This window comes from Neovison vison, chromosome 6, assembly GCF_020171115.1.
Source record: "Neovison vison isolate M4711 chromosome 6, ASM_NN_V1, whole genome shotgun sequence".
Lineage (NCBI taxonomy): Eukaryota > Metazoa > Chordata > Mammalia > Carnivora > Mustelidae > Neogale > Neogale vison.
In genome coordinates, this window is record NC_058096.1 from 59,303,223 (window position 1) to 59,331,094 (window position 27,872).

General features: G+C 39.0%; 1 protein-coding gene across 4 annotated transcripts; it reads right to left on the reverse strand.

Annotated features, from left to right (window-relative positions):
- Nucleotides 1-27,872, reverse strand: BTLA (B and T lymphocyte associated). Of its 4 annotated transcripts, none has more exons than XM_044255050.1 (7): nt 27,760-27,872; nt 27,585-27,675; nt 11,978-12,301; nt 6,944-6,979; nt 5,635-5,775; nt 4,071-4,117; nt 1-1,314 (listed from the first exon to the last, which is right to left on the reverse strand). In XM_044255050.1, exons 2-7 carry the CDS (start codon nt 27,670-27,672, stop codon nt 1,039-1,041), a joined length of 912 nt encoding a protein of 303 aa, XP_044110985.1. In that variant the 5' UTR covers nt 27,673-27,675; nt 27,760-27,872; the 3' UTR covers nt 1-1,038. The 4 variants fall into 4 exon arrangements, with proteins under 4 accessions (XP_044110985.1, XP_044110988.1, XP_044110986.1 ...); XM_044255053.1 differs by adding an exon at nt 5,439-5,522 and having other exon boundaries at nt 27,585-27,872; XM_044255051.1 differs by having other exon boundaries at nt 4,071-4,114; nt 27,585-27,872.

Below are 27,872 nucleotides of genomic sequence, written 5' to 3' on the forward strand. Positions count from 1 at the left end.
CTTGCTGTAGTCAAGTGACTGCAACTACAGTATTTTAAAATGAATTGTTATCAAGCCGTACAGATGTGCTTAATGAAAGGATGGTGACCTGTACTGACCAACTAAATATTCCAGACTTTTCTCTATTCCACTAACTATGCTTTTCATTTGCTATCAGGTCAGCCGCAATGCAGTTTAAGCTACCAATCTGTACCTGCTGGATGATACTTATTTTCACCGATTTTTATGTTTACTTAGATACCCCCAAGGATGTTAATTTAGCAGCATTATGTCACATTTATAAACATTAGCCTATGTGACCCAAACCCTGAGTCACAACTGTGTTTACAAATGAACCACACATTAATACTCCATTACTACCTATGTTTACTTAGCAGTGTAACAGGGCAGATAAAACCTTCTGTCAGGGATGGGGAGCCTCTACACCACATTAGCTGGTGTGTTCCACATCTTCATTGCACCATTTCTTCTTTCCATTCTTTTCTTATAACAAGTCAAAAATGATTTCTTCTTTACATGTAAGAAACCCCAGTATGAGATGGACAGAGGAAAATTTCTCATCATGGAAGAATGACGAGGAATAAACATAATATTGTTGCTTTGTTGATGGTTAGTCAGTCAAACTGGGACATTCTTTCTTCGCCAAGAGAGTATAGTGAACTAATCCAGATAACACAGATCTCTCTTGCTTACATGTATCTCTCATCCTCCAAAAAATATACTAACTTCGTCCATTGGGTAAAATGTATCTAGGTGTGAATGTTCTGCTACCCTGCTATTCATAATACCATTCATTTCTGGAGGGAAGGGTTTTTGTGCTATTGTTCAGTACTATGCTGTAAAAAAGTTCCCTCGTAATTTGGGGGGAGAAATTTTAGTCATTTGTCCTATGAACCCTGAAGACCCAAGCACCAACATGAACCTCCTTGAAGTGAAACTTCTCAGGTCAAGGTATACTGTCTGATATTTTGTTGGGCTCAGAAAATGGCATTGATATGCTGATCATTCAGTGATCATTGGTTGGAGATCCAGATGGAATTATCTCCTTACACATATGGCTGCATATTCTGTGGGTGCCTCTTTCACATTCCTTGGTTGTCTTGGGTTTATTCCAGTGACAGAATGGTTCAGGGAGGCATACACAATGCTCTGTTTGTTTTCCTCCAGACATGGGTTAGAATAAACTTCAGACTCTTCCTGGACCTTGAACCAGGGCTCATTATCATAAGTACTAGTCTCTGATGGCAGTGTTTGGGGATTTTGCCTGGTTCCCACTTCAGTTTGCTCGCTCCTAAAGGGCTGGGGAATATCAACCTATAAGAAAAAAAAAAAAAAAGATTGTTTTAACTACTGCCTAAGGATGTGATAGTGCATACAATTAGCAAACTATGAGTATATGCTACATTGAGTCAATATACCAACAGAAATAATTTACTCTTCCTCACTTTCATTGCTGACACATCTTTAGCAGATTCTTACTTGATGAAAGATGAAAGGCTTAGGACCATTATGTTCCTCCTAAATAGTTATTTTGTGCTTTTTTTATTAGTCACTTTGGAAGTCACAGAACACTTCTAGCATACGATAACATGACCTGGTAAAAGGTGGCTCAGTGGGTTAAGCCACTGCCTTCGGCTCAGGTCATGATCTCAGGGTCCTGGGATCGAGTCCTGCATCAGGCTCTCTGCTCTGCAGGGAGCCTGCTTCCTCCTCTCACTCTCTCTGCCTGCCTCTCTGTCTGCTTGTGATCTCTATCAAATAATAAATAAAAAATCTTAAAAAAAAAAGATGCCATTTTAATGCTAAGAGTTGCTCTTCCAATTTTTAAATACCAGTTTTGTCAGTCAATTTATGTTCTTGATGTTTGTCCTAACTCCTTGAAGGTGTCAAGTCCATAGTCTTTGACAGTCTTCCTGCCTTATCAGGTCCTTTGTCGTTTTCATTTTATACGTGAAATAGTATATCTCCCATCCCTCCTTGTCAGAATTCTACCACAGGTGCATGTCAGGCTCTATCCCAAGAAGCTAAGCATTAGCTGCCGAGTATCCTGCTTCCATCTTGATGAGGTGGCTGCCTAGAAAATAACACTAAGGTCGAATGACTGAACGGAGCAAGAATCACTTTACCCTGCCCAGTCTCTTAGCTTAGCTGGAAAGTGTCCCAGCCTTCACTCTAAGGAACCTAGTGAAGACTCCAGAGAAGCACTGAAGAAGAAAACTGTCAGAACCTAATAAATAGCCAGAAATCCTCAATATATCAACAAGATCCCTGTTGTGCTTTTATAATATATATGTCTGTCAACTCAATTACCTGGCTCTCTTTCCAAAAGATGGTTGGTTTTCATGGAAAACTTAGTTAAAATGAATGAGGTTAAAGAAAACATGGTGGTCTGTGGCTTGCTGTACCTTGTGGCATCTCAGCAAAGCGGATAGATGCCACAAGCTGGGGCGCCATACTGTGGTCGATAGAGATGACAAACACCAAGGCAACTATTCTACTCTCTATGTGTATGGCATTTTACAGTTCACAAAGGACTTTTAAAAAAGGCACAGCTGAGTGTTTTTTAGTATTCAAGTACATTCACCCTCCAGGGACCATTGTGAAATAAGATGAGAACCTTGGCTTTTATATGTACCTGCCATGTTCTAAGCAGTTCCTTTCTCTACTTGATTTCTATTCCACTGGTTCCAATCCATGTCCCTTCCTAAGAAAGTTTTAGTCTCAAAGATCTAATATGACACCACTTTATTTTCTTAAATGTTGGACAACTCAAATGACACAAAGCTCCGAATTCCTATGAAAGACACAGACATCTTAATACAAAATTCCCAAATAATAACACACACACACAATCCCTTTTGAATTCAACTTCAGATCATAAATAATTTGTCCAGCCTACACAGGAAGAAATATGACTACATTTGAACCAACCTGGGCTTAACTTAAACTCTCTAGATTATCATTGTAAACTGTTTCATGGATCTCAGTTCTCCTTGTAACAGAATGTGGTTCATTGGTATTCACTATAGGAAGAAAACATTTAAGTACATTTTCCTACTTGAAGAAACAAAACCTTAGCACCCAACACAATGTTGTTTACTGCCACTTACGAAAAACTTAGTATGAGTTTACAAAGTTGAATGCATTTGGCTTGATTAAAAGTGGGCAACCTGGTGGGGCATGTGAAGTGTCATTTAGTATTATAGGTAAAATTTTGGCTATATCTGCCTTTGGCATTTCTGGAACTTTTGAGAGGTTTACTACATCTTTACCTCTACCCTTCCACCCTGAAACATGCATATGCACACACAAGTTCCTTTGTAGTACCTCATTTGTGACTATTTGCTTTTAACTAAAAAACTTCATAAAATGTTTTCAGAAATGTATTGCCTCATCTTGTTTTTTTTGTTTTGTTTTTTTTTTTTTTTTTAGTTCCAATATTTACACAACATTGAACCCAAAAGAAAAACCCAAGTTTATATTTCAAGAACTTGTAGGAAAATTTGGCCCTGCCTCCAGAATGCCCTAGGCTTTGTCTGGAGGTCTATTCCTTGATGAGCCCACACACATTATGGAAGATGTTTGTGTAAGTAGTAACTTTTCCAGTTGGCCTTCTCTATCTGCTGGTGATCTAGAAAGAAATCACACAGTATTTTATGAGATAGTTTATGGTTCATTCTTTCATTAACTCTCAACTCCCTTCCAGAAAGACTTTAAGGTATTTTTTGTGAGAATAAATGAATAGCCTGAAGTTACATAACAGGGCAAGAGCAGAGTCAAGTTATATAATCCAGTCTCTGACTTTTCTACTTTAGGTCTACACTGCCACTCATGCACTTCCAAAGGCCACTTATTATAAGTCTTGTTAATCCTGAAGAATCTTTGCTGCAGTTGGATGTAAATGTAAAATAAACACTTTTTTTTTTTAAGCAAGTCAAGATATAGAGAGAATATTTAGACAGTTCCTGGCATAGGGTGAGTGTTTCATAGCCTTACCCAACTTAAAATAATATATTAAGATGAACATGGTTAACAGACTGCATTTGCTTTAACAGATACATAGGACATACCAGGTTAACGTCCCTTCTTGCTATATCAGAAGGCTTCTTTTGTTCTGCTGAAATTCAGAAAGAAAAATGAGAAAACAAGAAGAGAAAAGAACAACACAAAATTCTTCCCCAATTCCCCATAAGTTGAGGTTGTGGGAAGAATATGGGTTCTGGAATCTGATTGGCTGGTTGAAATTCAGTGTCTAGGGCAGAGGTAGGCTGCCTCCCCACCCATGTCATGAACTTGCATGCCAGTGGCAGTGTTACTCCTAGTTTTGGCTTGTTTGTTTGCTGGCAGGTACACCTCAGTTTGCGAGCATTCATGCTGCTCACTTTTTTCACTGGTTCTTTACTTCTTACTCCAGAGAGCCCTCTGGCATATCCCAGAGGAAGGGGCAGGATCAAGTACCTCACTTTAAACACTCTGGAAATCCTTGTTCTGTGGATATCTGGTACTCGATGTCAGACACACTGCTGTCCTCTCACCTACAGAGGCCAGGATCTCCTATGGCCCAGTTCACTCCAGATGTGGTAGGTCAAAGGATTTATCCCTGCCTCTTTTTCTAATGTTTTCTAAAGCAGCCTCAAGAAAGATGGTAAAAGCTGGGGAGGGACCATGGAAAGAAACTTGGAGTTACAGAAGTGAAGTTGGGGTTACAGAGGATTCCCTCAGTATTCTGGGAAGGTTCTGGGCTCCGGAAGTCCTTACCACAAAAGACCAGAAGGGTTTTTTTTTTTTTTTTTGCCCAGACAAAGCTTTCTCTGTGGCAGAAATAAGGGATGCTCTGTCTAGCTTCATTTCTATAGCTACACTGTGGCTGCCAGTGTGGCAAACAGTGGGAGGAGATGGAAGAGGGGGAACGGTAAAGACAGAGAGCGCTGGGGTGTTTCAGATTAGAGTTACATTAGAATTCTCCACACATCTCTCTCTCACTGTGATTGACTGTCTGCTCATGACTCTGAAGAATTCTTAGAAAAGCAGGAAGGAATTGCTTCTAAGATGTCACATCTCTCCCATCCTCTCCAAACCCAGATTTTTCAAATGCTTTATTTTTGGGTGACAGTTTAGTTCAGGCGTGTGTTTTTGATGGCATCAGAAAGTGCAGACATAAGAGTTTCCTTTGGGGCTATTTAATCTTCATTTAGACAAGGGTGTGTGTGATTGGCATGATGTGGTACGGCTGTGTAAAAGAGAATGAGACTAATTCAAATCAGACATGTTGACCTGAGAGATTATTTCAACCTCCCTTTCGATACCTTTAAAGCTCAGAAGAGCAGCTTGTCACATAAACTTAAGATTGACACAAATAGAATGGGTAAGTCCCAGCCATGTGCCCTCCTTTTCACAATCCCTGCCTGGAGCACGGTGTTGGTGTGACTGTGCCTCACCATGACTGGACGGGACCTGAATGAGTCCATCTGTCTTTTTGGTGGAAGGATGAGCTGTCCTCAAGGAAATCATTATCCATGGTTCTTTGCAGAATATTGGGATAGAAAACAACAGGAACCAACTAAAAATTAATCAGCTCTAATAACTGAACCCCAAATGTGTGGCACATAGCAGCAGATGGAAGATGGAACCCACCTTGATGCCTTCGAAGGCAGCAGAATAGGTAGAAACAGATAATAAGCAGAATCAATGCTCCCAAAGGAAGCAGACTATAAAGCATCCATTGTCTTTCATCTGTCACTTCTGCAGAGGGTGATCCTGAGGCACTGGTTGTATCTGAAATGTGAGTCGATGCTAAAGACAGTTAAGAAATTGGAGGTATAATAGGATCAGTAACACCTGCACCATTACAACCTAAATGAAGGAGATTTCCAGCTGATGTTTCTCTTTCTCTTCTGGAAGCCTTCCCCAAGAACCCTGTGCCTCAATGTTCTCACCCACCTCTTGCTTTGTTGATGAGCTTGTGTGGGTGGTTCTGGGTTATAATTCAACTTTTGTAAGAATTTTTTATTCTTCTAGGGTTAATCCCCTCTAAAACAATACCCATAACAGCTCTCAGCGAGTACTTCACCAAGCTTTTTCCTTGACACTGTCTTACCTGACTTTCACACTCAGCCCTGAAGGAAAGTAAGGAAGCCATTATTTTTATCCAGTTTCATGCCTTGATAAAAGTTTTATTGTTCCAAGACTTGCCCAAGGTCAGATAGCTAGTCAGTTGCCTTGGGACTCAAGCCAACATGTTTTTCATACTAAATTCCAATTCCATTAACACAAAGGCTTTTTTGTCTCATAAGTCTTTGGGATCTCCAAATACTAAGTACTTTCCTTATCTCAAGATACCTTTGTTATCCCCAAATACACTTTGTTGGGCCTATAGCCAGTGCTCATTGCTATGACCCATGTTGACATGCATTAAGTTTCTGTTTGACTGGGGTAGATTGATTGCAACTCACTGATGAGACATGAAACAATTTAATAGATCACAAACAGCCTTAGAAACATGAATTGCGGCAGAATAGAAAAATATCAGAAGGCAACACACATCATTAATGTTGTATATATGTTAAATTTTTTATGTGGGAAATTTTTATTTCTAAATATATTAACATCATTATCTGCTTGCTTCTGCATGCGCTTGGTTTGAGGTAAAGGTGGACAGGAAATACAGAGGCTGTGCAAATAGTAGTTAGGTAATTCAGACTTGTAACAAATGCCGCTGTTTATGCTGCAGCTGCTGCTTGGGTTAGGACAGCAGCCAAGTCATTACCAATGATGATAGACACAGCTGTCTGGGGGAAGGGTGTAGATAGAAAGAGGGAGGAAAGTTCCCACATAGATAACTAATACAAACAGATCCATTCAGTTAGATGAATCCAACTTATTATTTTTCCGACCACCTAATAATCTAATTTCCTTAATTTTATTGGACTAGTTTGATACTTACTTATCAAAGGGTATTCGGAATTATGTCTAGTCCATTCTGAAATAGAAAATCAAGATAAAGAAGTGAAATTGGTTGCAAAAACAACACTCAGTTGTGTCCAAAATCAGAACTAATCTCCTAGAGGACTCCTGCATTTGCACTAACAGAATCCAGTAACTCAGCTTAAAGGAATTTTCACAATTTGCAAATGGGCACCTCAATATCATGGACACAAAATAAGTCTCTGGGTTTATTTTGAGGCTTGAAGTAAGACTGTAAATCCAACACAAACTTTGTCTGTCTGCTTTGATTCCCTCTTCCCCATTAAGTATAAGGATAGAATACAGCCTGTAAGACAGCTTCCAGCTTAGAAAAACAAGATGTTCATTCAGCCGGTGCTCCAAGTTGAGTGTGGAGACTCACATGGAAAGGTTGCTTCTGATGACATTCTGACTATCATTCTGAAACAGATGGTGCCTCCCAGTTCCCACCCACTGATACCATCCCCACTTCTCTACTGAGAAGATGACGACCTGCCCTTGTGAAGTTCCTAATCAGGGACTGACCAAGGGCACGTTGAGGAGGTTGGAGTTACAGGTCAATGTACATTCTAGTGACTGTTTCCCAGCTCTGTCAACTTTTCTCTTGGAGCTTTGATTTGCAAAGCATTTTTCTTCATTCTGGGAAAATACTGCTTTCCCAATAGCATCCAAGCCCTGACTGAGCTGACAGTCTGTTTGTACATGAACCAATTCTTTTTTTCTTTTTTTTTTCCCCCCATGGGCCAATTTTTAACTCGAACATAAAAATAAAAAGAGAGTCAGGTACAAGAACAAGAAAATTCCCAATAGTCCCTAAAAATAAAATCTCAAGGGGGAGAAAATGAAATTTTTTTTTATCATGCCTCCACATTATTTTTATGAAAAGCATCATACTTAAATATAATTTCAGAGTATATTTTTCTCTGTCAGTACTCAATTCACTGAGTATTCCCAGGTAAAGAAGGAAAAGGAATTTTTCTTTGACTCTTTCCTTCATCATGAAAGGAAATTTTTCTTTGACTCTTTCCTTCATGAAAGGAAAATACATACCCAGTTCAAAGCTAATTCTGAAATAATTCATTTGGCTTTTGTGAAGGAAGCAAGGATGACCCAGAAAAATATGACACAGTTTCTGCTTCCCAGGACCTTTTAATTCTTCATGGGATAAAGAACATTTCCACACATTAAACTACAGTGCAAGGAAATGTCTGGTAAATGAGAAGCACAGAGCGTAAATGGCATGTAATATGTTAGAAAAGAGAAATTGCTTCTCCTAGGATGAACCCTGGAAGGCTTCATTAAGAAGTGGGAAGTGAGTTGGGCTTGGCAGGAAGGGCAGAATTGTGGTAAGTGGAAGCAGATGAATGGGTGCCCTGTGAATGGTGAGAAGAGCATGGTGAAGACATGCGATGGTAGATAGGGCTGTTGGGCTGGAGCAGAGACTCAAAGTGGTGTCCAGAAGCAATCCAGAAAGGCAGGTGGGGATGGACTGTGGTAGGGCTTGAATGCTGGGAGCCAAATTTGAAAGCACAAAGGATGCTCTGCCAAAGACTCGATAGAGGAGTGGCATGATGGAAGAAATGTATTACGCAAATTAAGTGTATTGGGAAGATCTTTGCCTGAAATGGACCAAAATAGGAAGCACTACAGACATGGACTCCATGAGGCTGACTGGAATATTTGTGAGGAAGATAATGAAGGTTAGAGATACACATGAAGCTATAGGAGGGAGGCAATCCCAGACAGAAGGTTGCTGACAGAGAAGAGTAGACCGCCAAAATGAAGTCCTGGGGAATTCCCTTGGTCAGGAGCATTAATTCATAAAGTGATAAGAAAGGTAGGAGAGTGTGAAATTAGGGCAACAGAAATCTCCAAAGGGAAAATTAAAAGGCCATTCATGTCTCCTATGTAGTTTTCCCTCTCACCACTTCATCTTTATCTCTCATCTCCAGTATGATTCTAACAAGTACATCCTCCCAGGGCAATGGGATCGACGGAGAGGTTGCCTCTTTTGCTTTTCTTCTCTGCTGCTCCCTCCTCCCCAAAGGAGAGAGACTGTTGATCCTAATTTTAGCCCCAACTTGATTCCTAGAACATTGGACTTTATGCACTTTACAAACTGTGCAACCATCTGTAGTGGCTGTGGAATGACCCCAAAATGGGACAGAAGAGACACAATAATATCCCTGGGATGCTTCCATGTCAGAAGTCGTTATTGGCTTGCCCCTGACACTGGTTAAATTCCTCCCTGTTGTATGGAAGGGGATTGATTCCTATGAAGGAATAGAGAATTACACAAGAAAGCACATTTTACAAAGAATGTGAACTCGATGCCACTTCATTTAATTTTATTATACATTATATTAACATACATCATATAAATAATCTAATAGCATTCTATTATTGTGTATTTTGTCATATAATTAATATCCTGGGAGTAAAGTATTGTAAGCTTGGCTTATTTTTATCATTTGTTTTGCCAGTTAAAAATTAGTACTTCTTTAAAAATTCAATATCTCATTATGTGAATTAATAGTGAAATTTTCTCCAGAAAGCATTCTTTCCATAAAATTCAGTATAAGCTTCTCCTGATTGTTAAAGGCAATTGTTGCACTTTGTACAGATTATATCATTTAATTCATCTAGGAATTATAAAAAAAGATTTATTGAACACCTACCATGTGTTATACGCTATGCCTTCTATTTGTAGAGAAGCAAAGATGTTTAAGACACAGCTTCCATTCCAAAGAGGTTTATAAGCCTGTGCATGGATAGTGGCTGGCAATTAGCATTGCCTTTGACCCACATTAGCAAAAGCAGAGTCTCTAACTCTGCCACGAATCCCTTCTACACTTTACTGTGCATTCTCTTCCTGGGCTACTTTCAGAAGTCTTAAATAATTTATAGGATTTTAAAGAGATTTAAATGGATTCCTTCACTGGGCTACTTTAAGGGAGTTTAAAGACTGACTCCAAAGTGTGCATATAAAATAATAAGTTAAATTTTTAAAAACACAGTGTATGCATTCAAGTGAACGGTGTCCACTGAAGAAGTAACTGCCTACGTCTGCATGTAGATTCCGGTGCACAAAAGCTCTTTGAAATTTCTTTTTTTGCAATAATCTTCAAGGTCAGTTTATGGGCCACAAAACAAGCTCCATTTTATTTCTTGTTGTGATAACCACTAGATGGTATCTGTGTTACACTAGGTGTAAGTGATAATCACTAAATTCTATTCCTGAAACTAATACTACACTATATGGTAACTAACTTGAATTTAAATAAAATATTGGAAGGAAAAAGAAGTCAATTGGCCAAAGATGTATGTATTTATTCTGGAGTCTTAATTCTTTCCTACTGATCTGTATATTTATCTTATGCCAGTATTACACTGTTTTGATTATTGTAGTTTTGTAGAAAATCTTTAAACGAAGGAGTATTAGTCCTCCAACTTTAGTCTTCTTTTGCAAGGTTTTTGTTTTGTTTTGTTTTGGCTATTTGGGTCATTGCAACTGTACATGAATTTTAGGGTCAGCTTTTCATCTATGCAAAAAAAAAAAGGTTGGGATTTTGATGGGAATTATATTGAACCTGTAGATTATTATTATTATATTATTATTATTACCTGTAGATTATTCTAGGAAATATTGCTATCTTAACAATTTTAAGTCTTCCAATGTGAATGGCATATTTTTCCATTTATTTACATCTTCTTTAATTTCTTTCAGCCATGTTTTGTTCAGTGTATAAGTGTTAAGCCTCCCAGGTAAATTTATTTTTTTCTTTTTGAGACTACAATAAATAGAATTTATTTTTTTAAATTTCCTTTCAGATTATTCATTGCTAGTGTTTAGAGATACCACTGATTTTTTTTAGCTGATCATACAACCTTGTTGAATTCGTCTATTAACTCTAGCATCTTTTGTGGATTTTAAAGAATTTTCTATATATAAAATCATGTCATCTGTGAATAGTGATAGTTTCATTTCTTCCTTTCCAATTTGGATGCCTTTTATTTCTTTTTTCTTGCCCAAGTGTTCTGGCTAGTACTTCTAGTTCAGTGTTGAATAGAAGTGGCAAAAGCAGACAGCCTCCCCTTCTTCCTGTTCTTTTTTTTTTTTTTTTAGATTTTATTTATTTATTTGACAGAGATCACAAGTAGGCAGAGAGGCAGGCAGAGAGAGAGAGAGGGAAGGAGGCTCACTGCTGAGCAGAGAGCCCAATGTGGGGTTCGATCCCAGGACCCTGGGACCCATCACCAGAGCCAAAGGCAGACATTTAATCAACTGAGTCACCCAGGCATCCCTCCTCTTCCTGTTCTGAGAGGAAAAGCTTTCAGTCTTTTACCATGGAGTATGATGTGGAATTTTCATAAATTAAACATATTCATTTATTTTCCTCTACTCTTCTCTGTTTGCTTTCCATGTTTTTTTCAGTTTGGTTTTGCCCAACTTAACCTCAACCTGTTCTCCCAATTTTTGAACCTATTGAGGGCCTCTGGGAGAGTGGGGAGGGAACTAAAGCTATGAACATCCTCAGTACTCATCAGGGAGTCAGGTTTATTTGTGTGCAGTTTCTTCTCTGTGCAAACTATGAATTATTAACAAATGTATAATCGTCTGAGCACCACAAATGTGACTTCAAAGGTTTATTATCAATAAAAGGACTGGTAAGTGGAAGAAAAAATAAAAGGAAAAGAGGATAAGGGATAGAGAGCTGTCTACTACAATCGGTATTCACTTGGTAATTTTTTCCATATTTCAGTGATCTACTTTGGATTTATCAAACAAATGGTATACCCCCTAAAGGCAAGAACAATAACTTTTATTATATATTTTTTTCTATTTTTCTCTTCCTCATCCCAAAATTACACACACACTTGCTCACACAGATGACAATCTGAGGAGTGTGTCAACTTTCCGATTTACATGACTTCAGTTACTAACATAAATGCTTCAGAATCTGAGGAGATAGTCTTTTTTTTTTATGAGACAGTCTTGATGTGTAGAACCTACCTGTCACATTAATGGTAATTGAATGGCTTTCAACAAGTCCAGATGAAAAATTCGCAGAACAGCGGTATGACCCGGTATCATCAGGCAGCACATGATTAAAATGCAGAATAAAAGCTGAAATATTCTCCTTTTCGTCCCAACTTGTGTATGTATGATGTTTATACCTAAAAGATAAACAGCTTTTTCCTTCGAGTTTGCACCAGATCACATCAGGTCTCTTAGTACAGTATTTCACAGGGCATTTCAGATCAAATGATTTCCCTGCTGAGACAGTGTATATGGAATGTCTCTTTACATACAGTTGTTCTTCACATGATTTTTCACCTGAAAGATGAAAACAAAATTAAAATCAAACATGCTCTAGAAAGACCAGATATCTGCCATTCAACAGTTCCTGCCAAAGATTTTATAATTTTCTCAAATAACATTTTTCTTTTTTTTTTTTAAAGATTGTATTTATTTATTTGACAGAGAGATTGAGAGAGAGAGAGAGAGAGAGAGAGAGCACATAAACAGGAGGAGAGGCAGAGGGAGAGGGAGAAGCAGACTCCCACCAAGCAGGGTGCCCAATGTGGAGCTTGATCTCAGGACTCTGGGATCATGACTTAAGCTGAAGGCAGACACTTCACCAACTGAGCCACCCAGGTGCCCCCCCCCACCGCCCATAACATGTTTCAATTTATTAACCCTTACTGGCAGAGTGTGTGGTACATAGTAGGCACATAATAAGTATTTGCTGAAAAAAAAAATTCCTCAATTGTTAATCCCCTCAATTACCAAAACATTACTGATATTTTTAATTTTATAAAATGTTATTTTATTTTATTATTTTGTAGCTACTCCAATGGTAGCAAATAATAATAACAGTTTCTGGTCAATAATTTACTATATTCCAGAGGCTGTTCAAAACACATTAAATAGGGACGGTTGGGTGGCTTAGTCGGTTAAGCGTCTGCCTTCAGCCTGGGTCATGATCCTGGGATCCTGAGATCCAGCTCCACTTCGGGCTCCTTGCTTAGCAGGGAGCCTGCTTCTCCCTCTCTCTGTCTCCTCCATACTATCGTTCTCACTATCTCTCTTTCTCAAATAAATAAATAAAATCTTTTAAAAACCCCACTAAATATTTTGACTCATTTAATCTTTTTTTTTAAATTTTTTTTTAATTTTTTTAATTTATTTGAGAGAGAGAGACAGTGAGAGAGAGAATGAGCGAGGAGAAGGTCAGAGAGCGAAGCAGACTCCCCATGGAGTTGGGAGCCTGATGTGGGACTCGATCCCGGGACTCCAGGATCACGCCCTGAGCCGGAGGCAGTCGTTCAACCAACTGCGCCACCCAGGCGTCCCCGACTCATTTAATCTTTACAACAAAAAAAATATATTATTATGACAGCTATTTTTCAGAGGTAGTAAAATATTTGCCTAAAGTTATATGCTAATAATTAGGGGAATCAAGACTCAAATTCATACTAGGGTCCATTGCTCTCTAATTCATTCTCTGTTATCGTTTCTTGAGAAGTAATAACACTTTTTATTACTAGCTCTGATATATTCCAATAAGGGGAGAGAGGAACTTTTGCAGACAACTATTTCCCTATTATACTTGGTATAAAAAAAATTTATTACTTGTTTTTCAGAGGCTTTAGTGCTGCCCTGCAAATTTTTTCCTTGACTTTTCCTATGTATGACACACGCAACTCAAGATCATTATTGAAAGATAGGATGTTTTGACATAATATAAGTGTTTTGTCTTCCAAAGGGGGAGAAGGAACAGTGATGCATCTCTTTTGGAAGTTCTGCCTTTTGGCCTAACATACAAGAAGTTGTCTCCCTTTGTTTTGGTAGGGAGAGCTTTTTCCTGGAAACAGATTTTCTGTTATCTTTTATAAACCTTCTGTTAGTAATTGTCAGTTGCATATAAATCTGCAGCCAAGAGAAAAGAACGTTTAAAATTATCTATTACTACTGAATAAGTTCTGTAACCCTTTACTTACCATGAAAGAATTTACCTGGAAACATCAATATCTAGGATGTAACTGAGAACCAAGATACATGAGGAAGTATTCCCTAAACCAGCAAAATAGATAACGCAAGAACCCAAACTCATCTCACTTTATACATAATCCTTATAATTCCCTTATTATTTCCTAATTAGGTTAGAGGGCATAATTGTGTTATATAATACAGAATAATAACTATACTCATAACGAGAAGACTGAGTCAACAGCAAAACTTATTATATATATTCAGCTTAATATATTCATTTCATATATATTCAGCTTAATATATTCATTTTTTGAAACAAAGAAGAGTTCAACCCGTTTTAAAAAGAATTTCTTCAAAAATGGTCACGTCAAAAAACATTTTGGCTTCTAAAGGAGCAAACTTCAGTTACTTAGAATGTATATTTATGTGGAAGTTTTCACTCTTGGATAATGGTTAGATTATATTGTCCCCTTGGAGACTCATGCACATGAGCAAGAAAAAATGGCACCAGCTGGGGTCCCTAGGTGGCTCAGTGGATTAAGCTGCTGCCTTCGGCTCAGGTCATGATCTCAGTGTCCTAGGATCGAGTCCCACATCAGGCTCTCTGCTCAGCAGGGAGCCTGCTTCCCCCTCTCTCTCTGCTTGACTATCTGTCTACTTGTGATCTCTCTCTGTCAAATAAATAAATAAAATCTTAAAAAAAAAAGTTCACCTTTAAAAAAAAATGACATCAACTTATGACAACCACTCAATTTTTGTGTGTCAGTTACATTATGAGTGTATATAAATCATAGAATATTCTACTACTGATCCCTGTGCTGGGAAAACAAAATAACTACAATTAGCCAGATTCCTTTTAGTTAAGAATGCGATAGTGGTTCATACCTTTTTATTTTTCCATTAGAGCTAAGTCTTGAGAGTGTTTTCTCTTTAAGTTCCTTTCCCTATGTCCTTATGGTTTTTTTTTCCCCCCTTGGCTTTGTCTTCCCCGTTTTGAACTACCCTCTCAGCAATATATCCAATATATCCCCTTCATTAATTTCTTTCATTCATCTCTGAGAGTCCTTCTGGACAGAAGTACTGTCTCACATCAGCATGACTGAAAGGATAGCTTAAACTAGCGTATAAAGGACAAAGCAGGCTAAGGGCAACTCGGATGTTGAGGTGGATGAGAACTTTTGGCCCTGCCTTGCACATACTGCTCAACTAAGCTGAATGTTCCACTTTGTTTCTACACCCTTGCCAGCATAAATATTCTCATTTTTAGCAATTTCCTAACCTCCAAAAAAACCTCCCAGTATAATTTCTGCTCACATCTCATCAACCTCTGGTGAGTTTCCAGGAACCAGATTGAGAACTGTGGAGAACTTTCAGAAACTTGGGAATATTCATATATTTATAAATACATTGAAACCTCAAACATGATCATTTTAAGGCTTACTAGACTTACTAATTCAGTTGCTTCCAAAAATTCAAAATAAAAATGAAAGCAAACTAAAAGCCAAGTTATAAGGATGAAGGTTTCAAAAACTTGAAGAGAAAGGGTAAGGTAATTTACCAACAGGAAGTGCCTAAGAATATAACACCTGGATGTGGTTAGACTTGCAACAAGAAAGGAAGAAGCCAGAGGTAGAAAAGCCAAGTGAAACTCACATTTCCAGAACTCCATTCCTCCTCCCCCTGAAGTTAATGGACTACCTCAGCCTCCTAACTAACTTCCCTTTTCATGTACCTGGATCTGGATAAGTCAGTCAGAGTTGTGTGTTTTTTGTTTTTTGTTTTTTTAAGATTTCATTTATGTATTTGACAGACAGACATCACAAGTAGGCAGAGAGGCAGACAGAGAGAGAGAGAGGAGGAAGCAGGCTCCGTGCTGAGCAGAGAGCACCGCAGGACCCTGGGATCATGACCGGAGCCGAAGGCAGAGGCTTTAACCGACTGAGCCACCCAGGTGCCCCAGTCCGTCAGAGTTTATGGAGCCTAGAACTCAGTGCCAACACTGTGGAAAACGATGAGATGTTTGTAGAAAAGGCCTTCCTGCCCTCAAGGAGCTTAGCATTTAACTGATGAGAGGAGATTAATTTACATAGGCACTTGCTCAGAATAAATTTACTATCTACCATGCTTTTTATCTTCAAATATATCTGAGCTGAAACCAGGGCTCAAAGGGACCCTGTATGTCCTTGTATGTTAGTTGTTAGGGGGTATAGAAGTAAAGAAGACAAGGTGTCTTCCTTCAAGGGGTTTGCCTTCTAATGGGAAATAAAGATGTTTAACAGATGGGAGAATGAAATAACACTATAAAGAGGTGCAAAGTTTGCTTGGGTGTGCAGAGGATTAATCTCAGCTGGGACTATTGTTACGAAGCTTAATGAACTGTAGTGAATTAGTAACCTTTTGATAATCAGAGCCCTGAAAGGGAGAGGGGAGATATTTTAAGACTGAAGACAGGGAAGGGCAAAGGCAAAGAAGCCAGGAATCTCATGGCAGCTTTAGGGAATTGATACACACTTGGATCATGGGTTGCTCACATAGTGACCCGGAGACCACAGGTTGGTTCAGAATAAATGAAGCAAGCATTAGTTGGGCCGTGTTTAAACTCCACTTTCTCACCATGAGAAAATACAGAGCCTGATACTTTTGAGATATTTATAAAAGTCACATAAATACCTAAAAACTAGAATAACCATTCAAACATAGTTGCTCGAATACTCTCAAATACTAATATATTGTGTGATGTTGAGATGGCCACACGGTCTCACTGGACCTCAATTTCTGGAAAACAGGATGAAAACAGGAAAATTCTCACTCACCATACTCCCCTACACAAATGCATCTGCAGCTTCAGCGCCCTCACTGTGTGACTGACAGGTTAAAACCAGCTCTAGGTCTGTGTTGCCTTTCCATTTAGCCATTGGGCTGTTACCCAGTGCTAGCAGCACAAGTGAATATCCCTTCGAGTCCCAGCCTGTGTGGCTATGTGCGTGGGGAGAGGACGGAGCAGGGGTAGGAGAGGAGGAGAGCCAGCTGACGGTCCTGACCCCATCACTGACTCCCAGTGGTGTTATGAAAACATCGCTGGGGTTCCTGCATATTCTTATCAGCAAGATGAAGATCACTGGCTGTTACATTGGCTGGTACAGGGAATTTTCTTGAATGAAGGAATGAATGGATGAATGCAGACTTGCCAACAAGCGTTGAAAACCATGAAGAGGACTCGCTCTTTGTTCGAAGAGGGTATTAACGTGTCCCATCTTCCTGAAACTCAAACATATGTTTGTAACGCAGGCATGCTACACAGAGCTGAATGGCACAAATCTAATTCTCCATCAGACAGCCATGTTGACCCTTTGCTCCTGGTCCTGAATTTTGTATGAATATTTCATGATATTCAGGAAATCAAAAGCTGTTCCCGAGGTGTTTGTCTTGTCAAAAAAGCATTTTCTGGTTTGAAGTGGAGGGGGGGGGGCGGTGGGAGGTTGGGGTACCGGGTGGTGGGTATTATAGAGGGCACGGCTTGCATGGAGCACTGGGTGTGGTGAAAAAATAATGAATAATGTTTTTCTGAAAATAAATAAATTGGAAAAAAATAAATAAAAAGAAAAGAAAAGAAAAAAAAAGCATTTTCTGAAGAGAGGTGAGGAACACAATTGCTTTTAGATGGAATGTATCAACCAATGGTAGTTGTTCCTGTTGTTATTCTCAAACATTCATAGCTAATGGTGGGGAATTTTCAATGTCAAAAATAATTCAAATAGACATGCAGTAAAAGGATGAAACTTCTACCATCCTCTGGCTTTTGTATGATGAAGTATCCCTTTTTAAGTCACTAGAGGTTTTAGGAGACGTAAGAGTTTTTTGCTTTGTTTTGTTTTTTAAGATTTATTTATTTGAGAGGGAGAGAAATCTTGAGAAGGGTGTGGGGCAGAGGGAGAAGCAGACTACCTGCTGAGCAGGGAGCCGGATGCAGGGCTCAATCCTGGGACTCCAGGATCTTAATCTGAGCTGAAAACAGACCCTTAACTGACTGAGTCATCCAGGTGCCCTGGAAGACTTACATTTTAAAAAAATCTTTATGAAAGCCATGACTGTTACAGCACACATATTCCGTGACTAGGGCATATCTAGCATTATATGATGCCCAGAGTGCACCATTTCTAACAACCTCCTCCTTTATATGGAAAAATGTTTTCAGAGATCATGAGTGGAAACGAACAATACAATGGCCAGAAAAGAAATACAGACAGTGAATATTTCCTTTCATTGAACTTCATACATAAAACCATGGAGGTTAAAAAGTATTTTTAAATTATGAGAATCAAAAAAGGAAAAATGCACCAAATTGTCTATTTAATAGTTTTGTAACTATTTAAACAGTGTGAACTTTGATCTCTTAGTTACAGTCTGATATAGTAGTCTTCATAAATAATTTTCCAGTAGCTAATAAAGGAATTTTATTAAAACTGAAATTCTACAAAAGATACAAGTTAGGCAATTATTAAATTGTACCACGAATGTGAAGTTTTATTTTGACTCATTCTTTAATTTTAAAACAACACTTTAAAGAGAACACATTTCAGCTGTACAAATATTATTTGATAAAACGTGAAGTTTTAAACTTCAAAACTCAAGTTTATACCTGAAAGCAAACTACATGGCACAGTTTGTACTGTTTCACTTTTTAATTTTAAACAAATAAATATCCAAAGTGGTTGCACAGAATGAAAGCAATGAAATGGCTCACATTCTGTTTCTTTGGCTCCAGAGTCCCTGTGGTATTGTTATTTATTTAAAATCTACTGTTGAAATGAAGGAATACATAGGGGCATAGGGATCAGAGACAAAATAGCCTGGAGCAAGTGCAGGTGATGCTGGACATTATAAATTAACATGTGAAATGAACACATGAATCTGTGTGCGTGCCCAGAGCCAATTCTGTAACTGGAAGTTCTCTGAGTTAGCTTTCGTGTAGAATACAATGTTCTTCAAGGGGGAAGTACTAAAAATGTGCTAATTGGAAACGTACATACATATCATTAAAACTCAGGAGTACCTATAGTAATTATTTATAATTTAGACTAAAAATATTTTTGAGGGGATATTATTATTATATTATTACCTATAATATAATATTATTATTATATTATCACTGATATTTTTCAGAATTCCTAGTACATGGTGATAATTAAAAGTAGCTTTATTTGTTTTAAAATTCTGTAGCGATAATGTACCCCCTTCTTGCCCAGACCCGGAGGTGTGGACATCGCCCTATGACTACTTAGTAATGTGGCAGTTTCTAGTGCAAGGGGAATGGTCTTCAATTTTCCTTTCAGGTTTTATTTATTTATTTATTTTTAAAAATCCTGAACAAAATACAATCCCTCAGAACTTTCAGATTCCCAAGAGAAAGAGAGCCCTCTGGCTGGGTCAGTTAGGAAATGCTCCAAAGAGGAAGCCCAAACCCACCCCGGGGCAAATCTTGTACACTTTCTGTTATTACAATATGATACCATCACCTACCTATGACGTGGCCAGAACCTAGGAGCCCTCTTGGTTTCTTTCCTCTTTCCTACCCCATTCTATCAGTCATCAAATTAAGTTGATTCAGCAACCAAAATGTCTTGCCAATTTGCTTCCATAAAACTACCTTAATTTGGGTCTTCTTTTGTTCCATGTGGATTATTATCACAGCCCACCAACTAGTCTTCTACATTCCAAACTTGGCCTTGTTCCCCTCCCCCCACTGCATTTATTCTTCATATCACTATCACAGTTTGCATTCTCAAAATGAAAATCCAACAGAAGGATTTTGTACCTTAAATCCTTCAGAGACCCTTCAATGCCTGCAGGAAATGTCCAGACTCCATCAAATGAAACTTAGCCTTTACTTCCTTTTGTAAACTCACTCTGTCTCCATCCTCGAGCAACCCAAGTCCATTGGACATCCCCCACTCAGTGAAGGTCCCATGCTGCTCTGTGTGACATGCAGCATTTCTTTATAATTAAATATGTGTTCATGCATCTGTCTTCCTACCAGGTCCAGGACTTTCTCGATGAGAGAGTACTTGTCTCTGCAGGAGGAGCTGGGCTTAGTAGGAAAGGAAGAAGGCCCAGATTAGCCTGAGACTGAACCATGAGAGCTCAGGAAGAGAAAAATTTCCTGTTCATAACTCTGACTAATGCTTTCTATGCCCTAAGGGAGCAGAGCAGACACGTCTGAGCTATTACAAAGGTGGCCCACAGGGCACTGAGGTGAAGAATGCATGCATCTCAACATACCCCATAGTGGTTAAGTTATAACCACTAAAGAAAAACTAGACCTTATAAGTATACAGTGTGGGAAGGTCTGATTTATGTCCACTGAGGGGTGGTATTCAAAATATTTAACAAATGATACTCTGTGGTCATCCAGATACCTGGATCAGCCAATCAGAAAGGCATGCCAGCCACAAAAACTCCACGGGCCAGTACCTTCCAGCTAAGAAGGTGCAGGTGTAAATACCAACAGGAGCCAGGGAGGGTAGCTAATTTGTGAAACCTATTAGCTCTTAAAAAAAAAAAAAAAAAAAAAAAGCTTTGTGATTCTGAATCCCATGCAAAGTACAATTATTTCTAATTTTTAAAGACCATGTGCCTTGAGTATAACTGTTATCATGAGGAAAATCTCAACTGAGATTCACTCTTGCTCCACTGAAAAATTCTTACACATGCATGGAAAGTTGAAACCGATTACATTTACTGAAAGAAGTGGACGACTGTAATGAATGCAGGTGAGACCTTGACTTGAGCTATGACAGAGTTAAACAAAAAAGTATCAATAATTTTTGAAAACCACAATGATCATGAAAGATATAATACATCAATCATTTTCTGTGGTGTGAAGCAGGATTTTATCTTCTGTCAGAAGATACTGTGATGGACAAACACAGGAAAAAACCCTCAAACTTAGATACATGGTGAGGAGACTACAGAAGGAGGGAAGTCTTCAGACTTAGGAGGAAAATAAGTCTCCTGAGGAATCCAGTGGTATAATTTGCCTTAATTTTGAGGGCCAGAGTGGTGGACGATGGGGGAGAACTGATGACCCCCAGGGAAGGGAAGTAAGTGCCTGTTCCCCTGCAAATTGGTATGGGTTCAGGGGTTGCCTGAGGCAGTGGGCTGAACAAAATCAAGGCCAGTTCACGTACAGCAACAGCAGCCATGGAATTACACATCAGAGGTTCTGGAAGGTTCCTGGACACCTCAAGGAATCACATGCACAGCATCAGAAAATCCATGTGGCACGCTTCTCAGCATAAGCTAGCAGGCATAGACTCGGAAAATCAGAAATGTGGTGACATGAGATGAAGTTGGTGGACATACAGACACCACTAATTGAATGCCTTATGTAGTGTGGATTAAACTTACCACTTTAATTCTGTGGTAAACCTACTGCATAAGTCAGATAACCCTGGAAGTGCTAGGAATACCTATAAAGAGTGACCATTGGTAAGCTACGCTAAACCCAGTGCCATGATCTCAGGGGTACAATGAAAACTGAAAGCCTCAGTCCTCAGAATAACGTGTATCTGACAAACAGCATGCAGTGTAACACTGACAAAGACATAGACATGGATGAAGTAATTGTTCAGGTTTTTCTTCTTCTCTGTGGATATTGTCTGATACTGGTCTTTAGAAGGGGATAGGCATCTCTTTCCTGTCTGAACATACACATGTAAAGATGCACACAAAGAGATAAGGAGAGAGAGAGAGAGAGAGAGAGAGAGAGAGAGAGAGACTCACATTAACTTAAAGTTTCTTTAGCTAAAATGGGACTGGAAAGTATTAAAGAATTAACTTCAGGGCACCTGGGTGGCTCAGTGGGTTAAGCCGCTGCCTTCGGCTCAGGTCGTGATCTCAGGGTCCTGGGATCGAGTCCCGCATCGGGCTCTCTGCTCAGCAGGGAGCCTGCTTCCTCCTCTCTCTCTCTGCCTGCCTCTCTTCCTACTTGTGATCTCTGTCAAATAAATAAATAAATAATCTTTAAAAAAAAAGAATTAACTTCACAACAAGAATGTACATAGTATGAATCCAAATTCATTCTCATTGCTTAAAAGAACAAGAAATGAGAAAATTGAGAGAATTTTCACAAGCATTTCTATTACCATTTCCTCCCTAAAAATCTCACTATATTGGAATGTGAAAACTTTTTTTAAGTTTGCTTTCACATGGTATTTATTTAGCACACTGAAGCAATTTCTTCTAGGGCTCGGATTTCTCATTCTGTGATATGACTATTTGGGGGAAAATCTGAAGACTCTCTTTTCCATATAGTTTTATTGAGCAATGTAAGACTTTTAGCCATCCCTTGGTTTTGTCTAGTTTGGGATGTCTTAAATTGTTTTGTCTTGAAATAGTCATTTTAGTATTTTTCAAAGCTTCATCTAACAGTCAGCAAAGCTTACAAATGACCTGTGCCATTTCCTCTCCTTGAGATATGAAAAGACAGGACCCACAGGGAACCTCAGTAGTCATCAGGTCAGACAGCACATGGGTGGCACAAGTCACATTTGGGGGATCACCTCCAGAATCACAGCTTCCCATTCATTGTCACTTGCTTATAAGCACATAATACCTCACAATATCAAGTGCTGCAGACCCCCCTAGATCCTCCTGATGGGAGGAAGATAGGGACGTAACTAACATTTTTGAGTTCTTATTATGTGTTTTACTCTTAGGTACCATACATACATCATTTCCTTTAATCCTTAAAATCTTATCAGGTACTTACAGGTATCATCTTAGTTTTTAAGCTGGAGAAACCAAGTATTAGAGAAGCTAAGCCACTTGCTGAGACAACCAGCTGGTGGGAGTCCGAGCTAGGACCAGGACTTGAGCCCAGGCCCAGCTAACTCCAAAGCAAATTATATGCCAGGGTAGTTGTGGAAGTAAATGAGAACACATAGGAAGAGTTCTTAGCATTATGCTTCACTCGTAATAGACAATAAAAAAATACCAGGTATTATTTTTTCTTAGGATGAATTTAAGGAAGTGATGCAGTAGTTGAGCAAAGCCTGCAGGTGGCAGAGACAAAATGGCGACCAGAAGTTCTGCCCCAAATGCCTCTGCTGAGAGCAGTTATTCCCAGCTGAGTCAAGTGTCATCAGTGATGCATAACAACTGGCATATAGATTGGGCAAACAAATATAATGGATACAGAAAAGGCAGTTTATCTCATAGAAAATTGTGCTTTTATATATGAGAGATGGAATCTTACAAAATTATACTAACAAAGGGTGCCTGGGTAGCTCAGTCAGTTAAGTATCTGACTCTCGATTTTGGATCAGGTCATGATCTAAGGGTCATGAGATTGAGCCTTGTGTTGGGCTTTGCACTAGGCATGGAGCTGCTTAAGATTCTCTTTCTCTCTGCCCTACCCCCTCAAAAAAAAGATAATAATAATAATAATAATAATAAAAAGTTTAAAAAAAGAATTATACTAACCAGCAAGGCGAGCGTTGGTCAAAAGTGGGAAGTAAAATACCTTTGTCTTTGGATACTTTCCCAAGATTACTTTTTAGTACTTCTCCATTACATCTCTACCAAGTGGCAAATGTCCCTTTATGGTTCTATCCTACTGGTCACTGACTTTGTCTGTCCAGCCAAAGGATTCACATGTATTTCATTTCTGCAGAGTTCTGCCCACTTCATTCGACAAGAATGAGTATCTTGTGGAGTGTTTGTTAGCCAATTCTACAATTCTCTCTGTGGAATAGCAAACGTTTTTGGCCAGTTTAGTGAGCCCTAAGAACAATGACTCATATTGACAATTTAGACAACAGCTCCAGAAGACTTTGACTGCCTGCTCCTGGAAGACCCTGTAGTTCAGAAATGCTAAGACCTCCACCCTGACCACAATGGCTTCTGGAAGAAGAACAGCGTAGAAAAAGCCTACAGCATAGCTTAGAAGCCATAGCCAGCAGCATCAAAGAGAGCCTTTTTCATTGTACCAGAAATTAACATAAGGATTTCTAAATACTGCCTTCAGTGATTTTGTGGTTACTTGGGCTGCTCAGGGTAAGCATAGGTTCTGTGTTGCTGTAAAGACACAGAGAAAGTCCACCTCTACTTCTTTCCCAGGTACTTCCTCCCCTTCTTAATGTACTCTACCACAGAGATCACATGGAGATTCACCGGAGTTTTCAAAGCCAGAGAAGATACTAAACAATATTCATGTGAGCAGAAGCTGCCAATTGTCCCCCAATATTAATTCTTCTCTTCTAAATGGTAGAAGAACATTAAATAGGGCCACAACTACTCAGCTTGGACTTAAGTGCCCCAGCCTGCCTTATAATGGCTTCTGGACAATGAGCTGTTTATGACATATTTGAGTTCCAGGTTGTGTTCACAAGATAAATATGGCTAACAGGAAGGAGAAAAAGAGAAGTTAGCTCTACCAGCTAAACCCGGGGTTTCCCTATGACTGACCCAGATCACCGTTCCCAACACTCTCCCAGACTCTGTTCAAAGTGTACCTCAAATTAGATAAGTTTAGATTCTGAGCATTCGAGAATGATACCCCTGTACATGAATGCACGGGTGCTTGGTAATTGCTTCCGTAGAGGTAAGCATGTCAATCAGAGGCCATCACCATGAAAGGATAGGTGAATAAGAATGAGCTTATTTTGAGGTAATGGAATGGTGACTATTAGAAAAGTGAATCAAACTGCATATTCTGTCGAACAGCTTACAAAGACAGTATCACTGAAGTCACATGACCAGAGCCTTGTTATTTCTTGGTAACTGTGGATGGTTGTAGATAATGATATCTAGAACTATTTATAGAGAACTTTTCTCAACCCCAAATGAGAGATAGCCTCTCAATCCTTCTTGAAGGAAACTATCAAGCTAATTAAATTTTGGACTAAAAGAAAAAAAAACATTAGCTAAAGTTACAGACCACTTAATGATGCATCAAGTAAATCATAGGAAATCCTCAAGCTATAAAGGTTAAAATTAATGTGTTCTGAGTGTTGTATAGAATTAGTTCACTTACTATAGGAACCCCATAAGATCAGTGTCATTGTCCCCTATTGTTTAGATGAGTAAACAGAACCAGAAAGTTACAGTCACAGTAAGTGGCAGAGATGGGACAGTAATCCAGGCAGTCTGGATCTCGAGTTCCTGATCCTAACCTTTCCAAGAAACACAGTAAAAGATTGATTTAATTTGGCAACCTGATTATGAATGCCTGTGAACATTTTTCCTTCCACAATTTGGAACTTTAAAGTTGAAACTCACAAGTAATGAAAACTAAGTAGGAACGCCCAGCTAATCAAAATAACCAGAATTTGACTTCAAAATGACATCAGAGGAAATTTTGGTAGTGGGATAGAGGAAGCAACAATTAATTAAAGAGCTTCTCAGGGTTAGAAAAATCAATTCAAGGCTCTTATCAGCACACAGGTTAATCTTTTCATGCCTTAATCCAAGAAGTCCTTTAGCTCCGGAATATTTTCCTAGACATTTATGTAAAAGGTATGCCTATTTCGTGGCAGGCATGTTTGTAATAATAATACACAGGCATTTGGCAGAAGAAGGAGTGCTACCTCCAGCACACAAGGTACACATTTCAATAGGAACAAATGACTAGAGCCATAGCAATAAGCCTGACAAAGACACTGTGTTATCAAACAGGAACTTCAAAAAATGATGGGTGCCCTTTCTGCCCTGTTTCTTCTCTGACCTAAAGATGTAAATGTAAAGAATGTACAATGTACATTGCCAATGTAAAGTATTCAGTAATTTAGTAAACCACAGGAAATCCCCAAGATGAATAGGTTAAAATTAATGTGGTTTTATGGAAAGGAGTCATCAGCTCTGTCTGGGAGAACAATACTCACCAAACATTTATCTCAACTTATATCTTAAATTTAATGCAAGTTATGCTTCAATCTACCAACTGCTTTACAGTAGACCTGGTTGGCACTTTGTCTGAGGCTTTCCATTTCATTCTCCAAATAATTTGATTCTCTATAGTTGAGGTCAAATATATTGGGCTATGTATTTTATTTATTCATTTTTTAGCTTTAAAAGCTCAGCCATTTTAAACGATAATATTAACACTTATTTCCCATCTAATGGAATTTTGTGGGGTGGGGGTGCTTGGTGAAAATAATATTAGCAAAAACACCATTAACATTTATCAGCTTTTATTATGTGGACCTGTTATACCTGGCACTTCATCCATATTATTGTATTTATACCACAGGCCCATATTTTAGGTACAATCATTATCTCTGTCTTACAAATGAGGAGACTAAGGATAAGAGAGGATAAGAAACGTGACCAAGGTCACACAGTAAGTGGCAGAGCCAGTAAACAAGCCCAGTCCTAAGCCCCCCACCCCCCACACCCACATACACCGACACGGGGCTCAGTCCCAGGATTCTGGGATCATGACCTCAGCTGAAGGCAGACACTTAACCAACTGAGCCACCCAGGCATCCCAGCACTGAACATTCTTTTCCTCCATTTCACACAGGAGGTCTTCAAACTGGTATGAATTCTATTTAATACACGACTCCAGTTACGGCTGTGTGATTTTAGGTGTCTGATGGAAAATGAAAAACCCAGTCAGCCATCTAAGCACCTCACCAACATAATACCAGATTACTCACACACATAAAAAATGCTTAGGTTCCTGGGAATTTTTATTCTGCACCTAGTTGTGTGCCATCCTAGCATCATGAAGACAAGTTCCAAACCAAGCAGTTCCAGGATTTACGATGACATTCAGGAGGATTTCAGTCACTGTATTTTCTGATTTAAAACCACAGCACATAAACTGATAAGAGTATGTGTGTTTGTGGGGGTAAGCAGGCAGGAGATTTGAAATCAGACCTGAGAAAATCAGAAACTTCTGCTATATAGCCTTTCCAATATATGGGCCCCTGTGTCCATGTACGGGAGCAAATGAATTTACTAGAAGAAAGTAATGGCTTTTTTGTCCTCATAAAATCTTTGTGGAGAGGGCCACACATCATGCAGACCTCAAGCTGTTTTCTACGCCAAATGACACCCAAGTAGGAACCATTCTCTTTCAGCCTAATAGGAACAATGACAGAATGTTCCGATTCTTGATCTCTGAGCATTTGCTTACATGGTGTTCTCCAGGCAAACACCCCACTGAGGTAAAAAGGGCAACTCTGTTTGGTGACATTACTCAGTAGTAGCCACAGAGACAGGTACAACCCCAATTATCCAACACCCATCCAGCTGAACACGACAGCACTCTGCTTGCCTCTGTCTCAAAAAAACAAGCTATTCAATCATCAGGATGGCATCCAGAGCATTTTTGCTAGAAGTTGTGATACATTTGTATCTTATTTATAACATCCGCCCAATTCTTTCCTTACCATCAGAACATTTTTTTTTAAAGAAAATCAGCCAAGCCATGACTTGAAAACCATGCTCTTATTTGGTTGATGTTCTAGAATGTGCTCAGTGAGCAAATCTCACTGCATGGTTCCATCCACCATTATCCGCTTGACATAAAAGTACACATCCTACTAACACTGCAAGTGAAAACATTCCCTCCTCCTCTGGGAAATAAAATAAGAGATTATCTACGTTGGTGCCTTACCGTTGGTACTCCAGATGCCCAGATGTGGGATTAGGAAGAATACTGAGCACAATTTCCCAATTCCAAACATGCCAGGCAATGTCTTCATTTCCTGCACATACCAGGGACAAGAAAACTTCACAAGTAGACTTCTTTTCTGCCCTTGAATTCTTCAGGATTAGACCAGGTTACCTACCTCAGCGACATCTGTGAAGTAAGTAGAGAAAAGCAAGGAGGTGGCAGAAGATAGTAGGAAGAACCTGAATCGTTTGTGAAACAAAGTGAACAGAAAGACGATGTGATACACTA

Excerpts from the sequence above, each read along its gene's own strand:
- BTLA (XM_044255053.1), bottom strand. The coding sequence starts at position 27,672 with ATGAAGACATTGCCTGGCATGTTTGGAATTGGGAAATTGTGCTCAGTA. Across the intron at positions 6,980-11,977 it reads AATTACCATTAATGTGACAG|AATGGACTAGACATAATTCC; the intron begins GTAGGTTCTACA and ends TTTCTATTTCAG. Across the intron at positions 5,523-5,634 it reads CTGCCTTCGAAGGCATCAAG|AACCATGGATAATGATTTCC; the intron begins GTGGGTTCCATC and ends TATTCTGCAAAG.